The 13,091-nt window shown below is 30.5% G+C and overlaps 2 protein-coding genes across 3 annotated transcripts; one reads left to right on the top strand and one right to left on the bottom strand.

The window, feature by feature from the left end:
- The first annotated feature begins 691 nt into the window (after positions 1-691).
- On the top strand, positions 692-5,365 carry LOC124950776. Its single transcript, XM_047498043.1, has 3 exons — positions 692-3,048; positions 4,172-4,510; positions 5,077-5,365. Exons 1-3 carry the CDS (start codon positions 2,749-2,751, stop codon positions 5,305-5,307), a joined length of 870 nt encoding a protein of 289 aa, XP_047353999.1. The 5' UTR covers positions 692-2,748; the 3' UTR covers positions 5,308-5,365.
- A 102-nt stretch (positions 5,366-5,467) lies between these two features.
- LOC124950773 (flocculation protein FLO11-like) lies at positions 5,468-10,956 on the bottom strand. Of its 2 annotated transcripts, none has more exons than XM_047498038.1 (6): positions 10,795-10,956; positions 10,568-10,684; positions 7,210-8,409; positions 6,449-6,575; positions 6,247-6,370; positions 5,468-6,059 (listed from the first exon to the last, which is right to left on the bottom strand). In XM_047498038.1, the coding sequence occupies exons 2-6, from the start codon at positions 10,653-10,655 to the stop codon at positions 5,868-5,870; spliced, it is 1,731 nt and encodes a 576-aa protein (XP_047353994.1). In that variant the 5' UTR covers positions 10,656-10,684; positions 10,795-10,956; the 3' UTR covers positions 5,468-5,867. The 2 variants fall into 2 exon arrangements, with proteins under 2 accessions (XP_047353994.1, XP_047353995.1); XM_047498039.1 differs by having other exon boundaries at positions 7,210-8,064.
- Between the last annotated feature and the right edge of the window lie 2,135 nt (positions 10,957-13,091).

Below are 13,091 nucleotides of genomic sequence, written 5' to 3'. Positions count from 1 at the left end.
GGTACATTAGGCGCTCGCTTTCCTACGCTCCATCAAACGCACACCAATGGCTCTGGCTACGAGTAAGTTTAACAACCGAGCTAGGGGTTCTTGGGAAACCGGAAGCTGGTATGTACGCGTACGTGTGAAAAAGAACGTAACCCCTGACAGATAATGGCGGAACGTATACAGTAAACGAGTGTAATCGCTCGTCTCGTAGAATCATGTCTAACAGCATACGTTCTCATCGATGCTTGTAAAAAGAACAAATTAGTGTCTCTCGTCATTTTTACTGTAATCATGTCTTCTAATTTTCGATGAAGGAAAAAAGAGAGAAAGAAAGAAAAAGAGAGAGAAAAAGAGAAGAAAAATTTATTTACATATTTAATGCTTTATTATTTTTATAAAAAAAAAAAGTATAAAATATGATAAACGAGAGAACATAGTAATAGTGTAGAGAAAGGAAATATAAATAATAAATTTAGATTATTTATATTCTTTTAATTTATATTTATTAATTTATTATTTTATTGAAACGTTAATATTTTATTAATGCGTCCATTGTGATTTTAGGCAAAATAATTAATAAACAAATTCAATTGAATTGTATTTTTCAAGATTTAACATTTATATTAAATTAAATTGCGAATACAATAATTGTATAAGTTAATATATTTTTATATTTTTAAAACGATATCATCCATAAAAAGAGATATGTAGGTATAATGCAGATGTATATAAAAAGATAAAATAAAGACAAAGGAAAGAGAAAGATGAAGAGAAAGAGAAAAAGAGAGAGAGAGAGAAATAATGCTATTTCCATTCAACCAAGTTATCTCGTAACGTCGAAGGATCCCAAAGGATTTACGTAACTCGACGAGAGACTAGAGACGATTCATTGTTGCAAGCGTGTCACGAGCGTAATCACACGTATCTATGTATGTGTATCTCTACGGTATCCGAGTTTAAACGTAATCCATGATATCACGCTCGAAGCAAAGGATTTGGTATGTGGATTTCGATTCGAACCAACTGAAATTGTCAGATTCAAAATTATAAAAAAATTATTCTTGTCGAAGTAGAATAATATTTCGATATGAAAAAGAAAAAAGGAAAAAAACGAAAGAAAGAAAGGAAGAAAAAAAGAAGAAAAAGAAATTCAACAATTAAATAAACTTTTGATAAATATTAAATATAAATCTATCTTTAAAAACTAAACTTGAGATTGTTACGTCAATATAAAAGGTCACTAATCAACACTCGACTTTGTGGGAAATGAAAGAAGAAAAGAAGAGAGTGCGTTTATTTAGCAAGTTGCAAAAGCGTCTATTCGCGGAGCAACGACGAACGGATTTAATGAATTTCAATGAGCTCGACGACCCTTTCTCGCTGACGGCAAACTTTGGGCAAACATCGAGGCCGCTTTACAGGCCGACTAAAATTACTATTGGGCGAGTATATGTAGTCACTGCAATCATGGGATTCTAGGGTGCATTTTGGAGTAGCTATTTCCCCTATGCATGTATGCATGTATGCATCTACGTAGGTATGTAGGTATGATGTATACATATACATATACATATACATATACATATATATATATATATGTATATATGTATGCACTTAGGAAACGACGAGCTGCGAGATAATATCGTCTGTAAGCTATAGTATTATCTGTATACATGTTCTTTGTCTGTATATGTGTGCATGTGTGCTCGCGAACACGCCTTTTGCCGTTCATTCACAACGAACTCCTGGTGGTCTAAGAGCTCTCCGTCCTCACCCTTTGTTTTTCTACCAACGTGCATACTCCGCCGTAATTAACCGGTCGTAATTACGCGCGATAAAGTGCATACCGCTCGTCTTCCGAGTTGCACGCTACTTTCTTCCTACCGGCTTTTCGACGATCCCGTTCACGCCTATATAATCTACAAATTTATGTATTTCTCCGATTTACCGCGATAACGCGACAACTGGGATTTGCTAACGGCATATAATACAATAATAACATAATGATGACTTCTTACCGATTAACCACATCAATATTTTATAGAGATATATATAAAGAAAAATTTTCATCCGTATACTTCCTTATAATCTATATAATTTTAATTAATTTAATTACTAATCGTTATTCTTGTGAAATTTAACATAATATATTTATATTGTTAATTATCTATACATTATACCTATATAAATTGAAATAATTAATGTTAGTAATAGGATATTAAAAACTTCAATTCTTAATAATAATTGATATCTAAGAAATGTAATCGTATATTTTCATCGTTATCTGTCACGTCGACGTTATCAAAGTCAAGTCATCGTCGTTTATAATAATAAAGTCATCTTGATTAATAAGAATAATTATCTTAAATCTCGTGATAGATAAGTTCAGGAAACAATTAAGATCAACAATCTGAGTCATCCGGTATAAAAGAATAATCTTCTTTGGTATTTCTTTATCTTTTCTTTTCCTTTTATTTTATTATATTCTTAGGATTCGCGAAGGCCATCGTAATTTTCTCGTCCAACGATCGTTATTATCTTGCTAGTATCTCGTATATTTTTTTCCTCCCTACTCTTTAAAAAAAAAAAAAAAAAAAAAAAAAAACACGACGATAATAAAGAGAACGACGGCGACATTGACGTTAGTAACGACGATTCGAATTTTGTCTTTCATTCGGTGCCGACGATAAAACAAAACTTCTCTTGTGTCTCTTTTATGTCCTTTCTTTTTTTTTTTTTATTTCTTCTGTCTCAAATGAGATGAGAAAATTCATAGGATGGCCGATCATTTGTCTGACCATTATCCTTGCCGAGGACACCATAGCCGATTTGAACGTCTCCTCAAAGATCGATCTCGACTCGAACGAAATCCAGCTAACATCCTCCGAACGTCCTGTCATCGTCTCAAACCAAAGAGAAAGGATCGTCGATGTTCAAAAGGAACCTTCGATGATACGCATCAACGAACAACCAAACCCATGGTTACATCGTTCGACTCAATCCTTCCTAAGATCAAGTTTCCCAGAAGATTTAAGAAAACGAAGGACACATCTATCATCCGTGAGCATACTTTTGTAGAATTAATTAAATACTTTTATGTCAATTTCATTTTAAAATGTATCTCTCGAGTTTTAATTTATCACATTGAATATGGATTATAATGACGATTAAAACAGAAAAACAAAAAAAAAAAAAAGAAAAGAAAATACTATTTTAAATATTTATTTTATATTAAAAACGATCACGTCGATTGAATTATTTACGATTATATTTATATCCATATATTTTTTGTACAGGCAGTAACGTAAAATTTTTCGTTACATTATTGAAAAAAAAAGAAAAAAAAGAGAGAGAGAGAAAAAAAAAGAATGAAAAGAAATGAAAATGGTTCGTTTGAATTTGATGAATGGCTCTGTAATATGATGACTTATGCATTTCTATGGTGGGACGGATATTATAAATTCTGGACTTGTAACTCGCGATTCCATTTTGCAGGAAAAGGAAATAAAGGAAAGGAAGGAGAGGGTTATACAGGGAATGTTAACGTTTCATTTATTTCCGTTGAAACAAGAAATACTCGAGACGCGTACCGCGTAAAATCGTTTTACGAGTCTTTCCAACGGCGTAAACTGTAAAAAGTATGACTTTTATGGCGAGTGGCGCGTTTTAGTCGTATTTCCTTACTTCTCGTTTATCTTTAATGTAAAGTACCAAAGACCTAGTTTCATTTTAAGAAACTCAATAGCTCATTTATTTTATTTGGATAATTATTAAATGTGACAAGATGGTAGTACACTTTTTTTTTTTTTTTTTTATATTTACCGTATATTCGACAATTCGAAAATACGAGTAAATCATTTGAACAATTTACTTTGTATATGAATATACAAAATTTTGTATACTTTGTATATAAAATTTTAATCGAATTAATTATCATAATATAAAAATCTTGATAATAATAATAATAATACAGATTATAAAAGGCATTCGTATGATAATTTTAATAAAATTAAAAGTAAAAATGATTTGTTTGTTATTAATAATTATTTTACTAGCATAATCGATGTTTTATTGTATTTGAAGTTGAATTTCTTTTTTTTTTGTTTGTTTGTTTTTTTCTTCTTTTTTTCTTTTTTTATTTCTTTTTTATTTTTATTTTTTTTTTTTTTTTTTTTTTTTTTTGGTATCGGCGACAAACACTCCAAACACTGTTGTAAACAACGTACGAATTTTTGTAAACGAAAACGAGACAGAAAAGGGATCGAATGTTGCGTCCTGCGAAAATGGTGTTTGCGACGTATCGGTTTCGTCGAAAATCGACGACGAGGGAAACATTGTGACGGACGTACACATCACCATAATCACAAACACAAAGCCGAACATCGAGGTCGCCGAAATTCCGATTATCGATGGATTACGGGGCATAGAAGAGAACATACCTCGCCCATCGTCTCCCGTGTTTCATCCTCTGGATCAAGTGAAACCAACTTTCACTCATTTTCTGCGTAACGATATACCGCAAGTAATGTTACTTTCCTTTTATTTTTTATTTATTTTCTTCTTTTTCCTTTTTTTTTTTTTTTTTCTTTTTTCTTCATATCAAACTCATCGTTATTAAATAAAAGTTAATGCGAAATGAAATGGCATACCTGCGACGTTAATTTATTTTTTGATTGCTTATTGACTGTAATTAATTCAATTTATTTCCAATCTCTCGCGCGTAAAATGTACGAAAAGTAATATAAGAAAAGAACAAAAAGAAAAAAAAAAAAAAAAAGAAGAAGAAGAAGAAGAAAGAGTACACAAGATTTTAATTTTTACACTTTCTGCATAAAATAAATATTAAAATGTTTTCAATGGGTATTTCGAAAACTCAACATCGAGATACATTGTAAATATCTTTTGATTACACGATAATTACACGATCTTACAAGTCATTTTAATTTATATAATGTTTCAAAGATTAATAGAGATGATAATGAAAATTTGTTTGCAATTATGTTTAGAATTTGATATCTTTCGTAATACATCGTATTATTTTTCCTTTTGTTTTCTAATCTTTTTTTTTTTTTTTGTCGATTACGTCAGGTTCAAGTCCATGGATTTGTGGAACCAAACAACGGAGAAATTCATTTCCAAGATCGGAGAAACTACGGAAGAATATTTCCGACTATATACCGATGGTATAACGGGAATAATCATGAACAACGTGGATACAACAAGGGTTTTCAAGATTCTAGGTCGTGGCTTCCGCGAAGAGTTATTGTCGACGATAAGATCGAAGCACCGCTTAGTAAAACGAAGCAATCCGAGAAATAAAAGATTTCTAGATGCTAGAAACAATGCAACTATCATCATACAGTGATTCTTTTGTTGAGTATGTAAATCTGGATTGAGTATGAAATGAGAGAGAAAAAAAAAAAAAAAAAAAAAAAAAAAAAAAAGGAAAGAGAACAAATATATTGTGAAAATGCAGATATATGTTAAAATCATTTTTCTTTATTCTTTATCTTCTCTATCAAAAGGGACATACAATATTTGGATTAATAATAAATAAGAAAAATTTTAAACACGATAGCAGATGCTAACTTTTTTTTTCTTTACTATTTCTTTTTTTTTTTTCTTTGTTTTTTCTTTCTTTTCCTTTATTAATCCTTTTATTTCCTGCACATATGAGGTAGTAATCTTTATAAATGAAAGTGAAAATTGAAATTTTTATTAAAGTTACCCTGAGAAATAAACATTTTGCTTTACACTCGATGCAAAGATTTAGTTTAATTGAATGTGCACATTTGCATATACATATATGTGATATAGGTATATAGGGACACACACATACACACACACACAAACATATATATTAATACATTATAGTAAGATTATTTATCTTGGATAGTACGGAAGGTAATTTTTCCATTGTCATTTACTCCAGTGGTCGCTGATTTGTGACCAATGGTTCTTCCAGTGCCATCTGTTGCACTAGAAGAATGGGAACTAGCAAAGACACCATATTGTCCTCCTGATGGTGGTGGTAATTCATTAGCAAATCGAGACTCTATTCCTGGAGCGGCCTATATCATTGACGATAATAAATTATAATCATTTATTAATATCTTTATTCAAACTGATGATTAATTTTATAATTTAAAAAGTCAAATATAAATATTTATTTTTTCTCATTTAAAATAATATTTAGGAATCTCTAGTAACTTAGTCGTATAATTACAGAAAAAAAAAAAAAAAAAATTAAGAACTTACAGGATTTATCTGAGCAGCCTGGAAACCACCTCTAGGCCCGACACTAATGCTCGAAATAGCAGATTGCAATCCTGGATCAGAAGAACCTGGACCGGAATTTAATCCATTGCTTGCCTCGAATATCCTATATATCCAAAAAAAAAAAAAATAAAAAGATATTTTCAAATATTTCAAATATTTTCAAATTCAACGAAAAACTCACGCTCGTTGTTGAGCCTCGATTTGTGCTTGAATAGCCTTGAAATGTTCTTCCATCATGCGTTGGTGAGCTGCAAAATTGTTGCCAAAATCTGGGTCAAATCCAGATTGGGGAAAACCGAAGCCAGGATCTGCCAAAACGTGGAAAATCATTTATATAAGATTTTCTATTGGATTCTATTCAAAATAACTTTTAACCCTTTAACAATTTGGATCGTCAAAAATGGAAGACAAAAAGAAGTAGGTTAAAAATTCTTTTTGAATATTTCCTTATCATTTTATGATATTGTTAAAGAGTTAATTGAACTTATATATAACACTAATGTACATATAATATTACGTTGCTAATGTAATTTTTGACTTGAGGATTTGTTCCATTTTAAAAGAATTCGTTTAAGTTGTCTTACAAAATATACTTGACATATCGCTTTACATCCATTAATATTCTAGGCGATCGTTTTGTAGTCTCTAATAAATCAGGAGTTCGCATTTTTCTACATCTAAGTAGTTTCTTTATATCGTTTAATAATCTATCCTTTTTAAATATGTTTTAAATTGTTCTTACGTAATAATAATTTGTAAACATTTTAACTATCTTAATAATAACGTTCAAATCGATCTTTTCATATTGCCAATTACAAATTTTGTTTCTATATAAATAACATTCAGTTCCAATACCGTAGTATAATAATATTTTTCGAGTAACTGTTACAAAGGGTTTGAATACAGTCGATCAATTGTTAGATCAGACTATTGTGTTCCTACCTATGTTACCAGGAATGTATGCTGAATTATCCATATATCCCGCTCCAGCGTTATTGTCGGGGAATGCACCACGACTATCAAACGACGGTCCAGTACCAGAGGAAGCACCAGCAGATGCTCCAGCGTAACCAGGCCCGGAATTAGTCCAAGCATAATTAGGTCCCTGAACCGAATTTACGGCGGGATAATCGAAATTGGGAGTGTAAGGACCTCCGTAAAAAGGATTTGGAAAATTTTGTGGTCCAATTGATGGTATAGAATTAGGATTACTAATTGGATGTGCATTATTACCAGTTGGCGAATTATTCGAAGATTTAGGCTTATCTTCCGTATCGAAAGAAGAACGCGAACTAGTGATAGGTTTTATAGGATTATTTGGAGGAATGTCATTGATCGGCCATTTATTACCAGGAGTGTATTCATTTGGATTATAAATTGGATTATTAGGATAGAATCCACTACGTGAATCGTACGCCGGATAGATTGGATTGCCCAATGATGTACCGGCACTGGAGAAACTGCTAGCCGATGCACTCGCTGATCCTCCGGGACTACTATTGGTACTAGTAAATGCATAGTTAGGACCGTAAGGTGGTATAGAGTTAAATCCAGGGAATGGATAGTTACCACCAGTCAATGGATAACCCGAATTTAACATTGACGGTGAGAATGGACTCTTGTCTTTTTTATCAGGTGTATCCGGTTTTATACGGGATGACACAGACGATGGTTTTTTCTCAGGTTTTTCATCGGAGTTAGTAGGTTTCGATGGAGAATCATCTTTCTCTTCAAAGGCCGATCTTAAACCCAATTGTGGTTTACTCGTTGCTTCGGTAATAGGTTTAGTAGTCGTTTCTGTTGACGTAGGATTTGATTTAGTGGTCGTGGCTTTGGTGGTGCCACTTGTCGGCTTAGGAGTCGACTTAGGAGTCGATGGGGTAGCTTTCGTAGTGATAGGACTTTTAGTGCTAGGATTCACAGTGCCAGAACTTGCAGTGTTAGAAGTCGTAATGTCAGGACTTGCAGTGTTAGAAGTCGTAGTGTCAGGACTTGCAGTGTTAGGAGTCGTAGTGCCAGGATTCTTATTATTAGTACTAGTGCTGTCCTCGCTGCTCTTTCTAGTAGTCGTAGTAGACGAATCAACCGCACGTTTTATAATCTTGGCTATATTGTAGTATTCACCACTCTTCCTTTCGACATCTTGATCGATAAAAATATAATACACGTAGGATTATTCGATGAATGATTCTATTTATATTACGTGTATTCTTATTCATGCCATTAGCCCAATTAGACTTCCTTTACCAAACATAAAACACACTTAAAGTTTCAACGTGAATGTTAATTAACTAGAATGTTAATAATTAGAATTTATTTGATGATGATTATTCGACGTACGTGGTACTCTTTAAACATTCATATATTATCGCTTCAACGTTATCAACGAAAAAAATAAAAATTTTTTCGTATCATGTAAATATGATAAAGCACATAAACATTTCACTCGATATATATACATGCATATATATATATATATATATATATATATGTTTTGATGCGATGATTTTCAATTTATAAATAGCATATTTTCAATAAATTTAAGATATAAATAATTTCTCCAATAATTTATCCCTTTTTCAACAAATTATCCATACGTTTTGAGATGCCGTTATGGTGATGAGATGCAAAACGATAACGAAAAGTAAAGAGGGAGGGAAGGAAAATATCGATGTTTCTCTTTGGGTCAAGGTAGGGAACAGAAACGAGGTCATGGTTCAGAAACGTCTCGGTAGATTATTTTACTTTGAACCGTGATGTTTCTCGGCTTACATATATATTACATGCAAACGATGCTGTACCGCTCAATGTCGCCATCATTATTATATATACATTGATAGACGGATATGACTATCTATTACCGCTATTATAGACACATACATGCATATATATAAATTTATATATATATATATATATATATATATATATTCATATATTCATAGATACATGGAGATGATGGTCTATCTTACAAGTGCGATTCAATTGGATTATTGAATCACTTTGGCTATTAGACAAAACCGGAAATTCTCGTGAGTCTTAGAAATTTTTAAAAGACGTAATAGTTAAATCACTTTTACAATCTTGCTTATAATATATGTTTATTTTATGATATTATTATCATATAAATTTTGTAATAATCATAACTTAAAAATGGAAATAATTATTTTATGTAATACGTAGATGAATATATATATATATATATATATATATATATATATATACCTATTATAGGATATAAAACCTTAATATAAAAGTTTTAAGACTTTCAAAATGTTTTTAATCTTCATGAATCTTCCGATATCGAATAATATTCAAATTAATTCAAAACATTAGATATATGTTCGAATTGATTTAAAATCCACCGTTATATAACATATATATATATATATATATATATATATATATATATATATAACATATAAACGTTAGTATTCGCAATACAGATAAAAAAAAAAACAAAATTAAAAAATATGACTTATGTAGACCAATACATACATACATATATACATACATAGATAAATATTTTGACATGCAGAAAAAATTTATAATAAAATCAATCGATCTCTTTGAGGCGATCTCTCTTATCGATCGTCGGAGTTAAAAGAATACTTTGTCTCTTAATTTTCCTTTCGCGATTTGTTATATAAACGAAGTCGTTAAGACGTTTTCACAGACGGACGAATTTACGTCTTGACATCTTGCAATAATCTTTGAAATCCTGGCTCAGCAATTCTTTATTAAATACACGAAGATGACTTGCGTTTACGTAAGACAATTTCGAATTTATTTTTTCTTTTATTATTAATAGCCTGAAATTGCTATTAAAAATGTTTTTCCGGTATTTTTTTACACCGTTTCACGATGTCCTCGAAGCGATCGATAGATTTTCGTCGTATATATAAAATACAAATTATACATATATTCGTATAGTAAGATATCGTATCGTAAAAATAAAAAAAAAAGAAAAAACAAAAGAAACCAATTCATTCCTTCGTCGATCATTGTCTTTTGTTCATTAATGTTAGCATAAACGACACACACATATACGTATACACGAAAAACGATCAAGTAGAAATTTTCTTATGTGTTAGTGGAACGAACATATTTACTTAAGACATATTTCTCAGTATACCATTTTGCGCATGTCGAAACGAATAAAACTTTCGTATATTTAAAGATATTACTTTTCTTCTTGTATTAAAAAATTTTCCATTAATTTTTTTTTTTTTCTTACTTTAATTTATTTTTTTTTTTTTTTTTTTTTTTTTTTTTTTGTTATTCTTTCGTTGTGGGTACTCACCTCTACGATGCCGGGCAGAAGGACGGAATTCGGCGTTGGATCCAACGAATACAAAAAGAAGCAGTAGAGCGTAGATCCTGATCTCCATCGCGCGTATAGATCGTCGAGATAACGTGCCTTAATAACAGCAACAACAAAAATGCAAAAAAAAAAAAATAAGAGAGATAAGGGGTGTGAAACAAAAAAAAAAAATACAACAAGACAAAAAGAAATAGAATTATTATTACTTTCCGGCTTATTACTCTTCGTCGTATCTATACGTTGATGTTACTACTGAACGCGCGACAAAAAAAATTATCGCGAAAGGAATAAATTCAGTTGTGCGTCGTTGTTGCAAGAGAATGACTGAGTCAGCTGGTGTCGGCGATCATCTTATATAGCATTCGCTCGTATCAACAACGTTACCTCCTTAAAGTATTCTTCAAAGGCGCGATAGCCCGTTCGCGAAAACTTTTACATCCTTTCTGCTAAATCATCGAGCTATTAATTGCATCCAGTCGGAACTTCGAAATCCCCAAAAAAATAATCGTTTTTGAATCGAATAAATGAATGATGCAATCTTTCGATATAAACATATATAAATATATATATATATATATATATATATATATATATATATATATGCGATAATAGTTATTTGTTTAGTCATTTTTTTTAACTTATTAATATTATACAGATATTGTTATTAACTAAACACGCTAAACAAGATTAATTAATCATCCACGTCTTTCTGGTTTTTCGCAACTTTTTGAAAATGGGAATCAAATATATTCCTACGATTAACGGTATTGTACAATAAACGAATCAATCGTGCTTAGTTCAAGATAAACTCGAATTTCGATTTTTCAATTTATATTCGTTTTTATTTACATAAATGAAAGAGAGAGAGAATTAAATTTTATCTTTATTATATATATATATATGTATATATATATATATGTTCGAACATACGATTATAATACGATTTCATATTCTTTCATTACTCTTTTTAGCATATCAATAGCATAGACCTTGGTAATGATCTTGTCTATACTAGATCAAAACAATCATACATAACCAACCAAAATCTGAGTCATATATATATACATATTCGATTATTGTGTTTAAAATTCTTAATCGTTTGAGTGAAACAGTCGATAACCCTGAACGATAAAGTGGTCGAGTAAATGAAGGTCAAAGTTCTTCTTGTTAATTAAATATAAAATAAAATTGAGTCATTTCGATCTTTTTTTTTTCTTTCTTTTTTTTTTTTTTTTTTTAGAAAAATGTTTGATACGATTCGAATTTTATAAGTTTTGTATAGAAGTGGAGAAGAAAAAATAAAATAAAATAAAATCACCGTAAAGATAAAATGTTTTTCTCATTGTTACATCGTGCCCAGAAGTAGAAACGAGTAATTATTTATAAGCAACCGGATCGTGACCAGTCTGGCATATCCTGTTACGTTGATAATCGATCGTCGAGAATCGAAGAATAACGTTTCTCGCACCCCTCGAAGAATTATACATCGTAAGGAAGAAGAATATTTGTCGATCTACTCGATCGATCGAAAGATCAAATAATAATTAGATATAATATGTATGGTTCATCGATTAATGGGTAGCAGCTATAAAATTGGTACCTAGCTTTATAAACTTCGAAGAATCTTTTGCAGTAAATCGTTAGAATTTTATCATCAAAATGAAGGACAAAGAGAATCATGTTATTTAAGAGCTATGAATATCATAGGGAGGACTCTTCGATTATTCCTATGCAGTTTCATCATTTCGAACGATAACTATCTAAGACGTATATACATTATTTTAAACATACATTCGAATAATTTACTTGTATATAAAAAATTGAATAAATAAAAAATATAATATATATATATATATATAAATATATAAATATATATAAATTATTACAATTTTCGTATATTTATTCATTGTCCGTTTATATCGAAAATCTTTTGCGTGATAAAAGTAAGTGATAACAAAAAGATAAAAAATAATAAAGTAAATTATTTTCTAAAAAATTCTGAATGAAAAAAGAAAAAAAACCCCGATAGATGTACCGTATATCGGTTTATCCAGTATTATCAGAGCAATCAAACTATATTAAAATATTAGTCATTCGGGGCATTTGCCATTTTCAGAAGAACCAAATGAAACAAAAGTGAAAATATTCTGATCGATACGCGCGAGAATAATTGCAGCGATGAGTGCTAAAGAAAAATCGACGAAAGAAGACGTATCATACGTAAATCATGTCGCTGTTTTTTTATTGCAATATTATCTGCCGATGTTTGTACAGATGTTGAATGCACATGTAAAAATATATATATATATATCACGAATTTGTTTCTTTATCTTTTTTTTTTTTTTTTTTTATTTTGGAACGTTTGAATCTTTGTCAATCGAATATCCTCGATTTTATCGGGAAGTCTCGAAAATTCGATAATATTCGTTTCAATCGTAATTTTTCTTTTTTTCAAAGAATCAACTCATATCCAATGATATTGGATCATCATCTTCAAAGTTTT

Source organism: Vespa velutina, chromosome 7 (genome assembly GCF_912470025.1).
Source record: "Vespa velutina chromosome 7, iVesVel2.1, whole genome shotgun sequence".
Classification (NCBI taxonomy): Eukaryota; Metazoa; Arthropoda; class Insecta; order Hymenoptera; family Vespidae; genus Vespa; species Vespa velutina.
The sequence above is the reverse complement of the archived record's forward strand: the minus strand, read 5'-3'. Positions and strand labels throughout refer to the sequence as shown.

Excerpts from the sequence above, each read along its gene's own strand:
- LOC124950776 (XM_047498043.1), top strand. The coding sequence starts at position 2,749 with ATGAGAAAATTCATAGGATGGCCGATCATTTGTCTGACCATTATCCTT. Across the intron at positions 3,049-4,171 it reads GAAGGACACATCTATCATCC|GTATCGGCGACAAACACTCC; the intron begins GTGAGCATACTT and ends TTTTTTTTTTTG. Across the intron at positions 4,511-5,076 it reads TGCGTAACGATATACCGCAA|GTTCAAGTCCATGGATTTGT; the intron begins GTAATGTTACTT and ends CGATTACGTCAG.
- LOC124950773 (XM_047498038.1), bottom strand. The coding sequence starts at position 10,655 with ATGGAGATCAGGATCTACGCTCTACTGCTTCTTTTTGTATTCGTTGGA. Across the intron at positions 8,410-10,567 it reads TTCTGCCCGGCATCGTAGAG|ATGTCGAAAGGAAGAGTGGT; the intron begins GTGAGTACCCAC and ends TTATCGATCAAG. Across the intron at positions 6,060-6,246 it reads AGGCTGCTCAGATAAATCCT|GCCGCTCCAGGAATAGAGTC; the intron begins GTAAGTTCTTAA and ends TCAATGATATAG.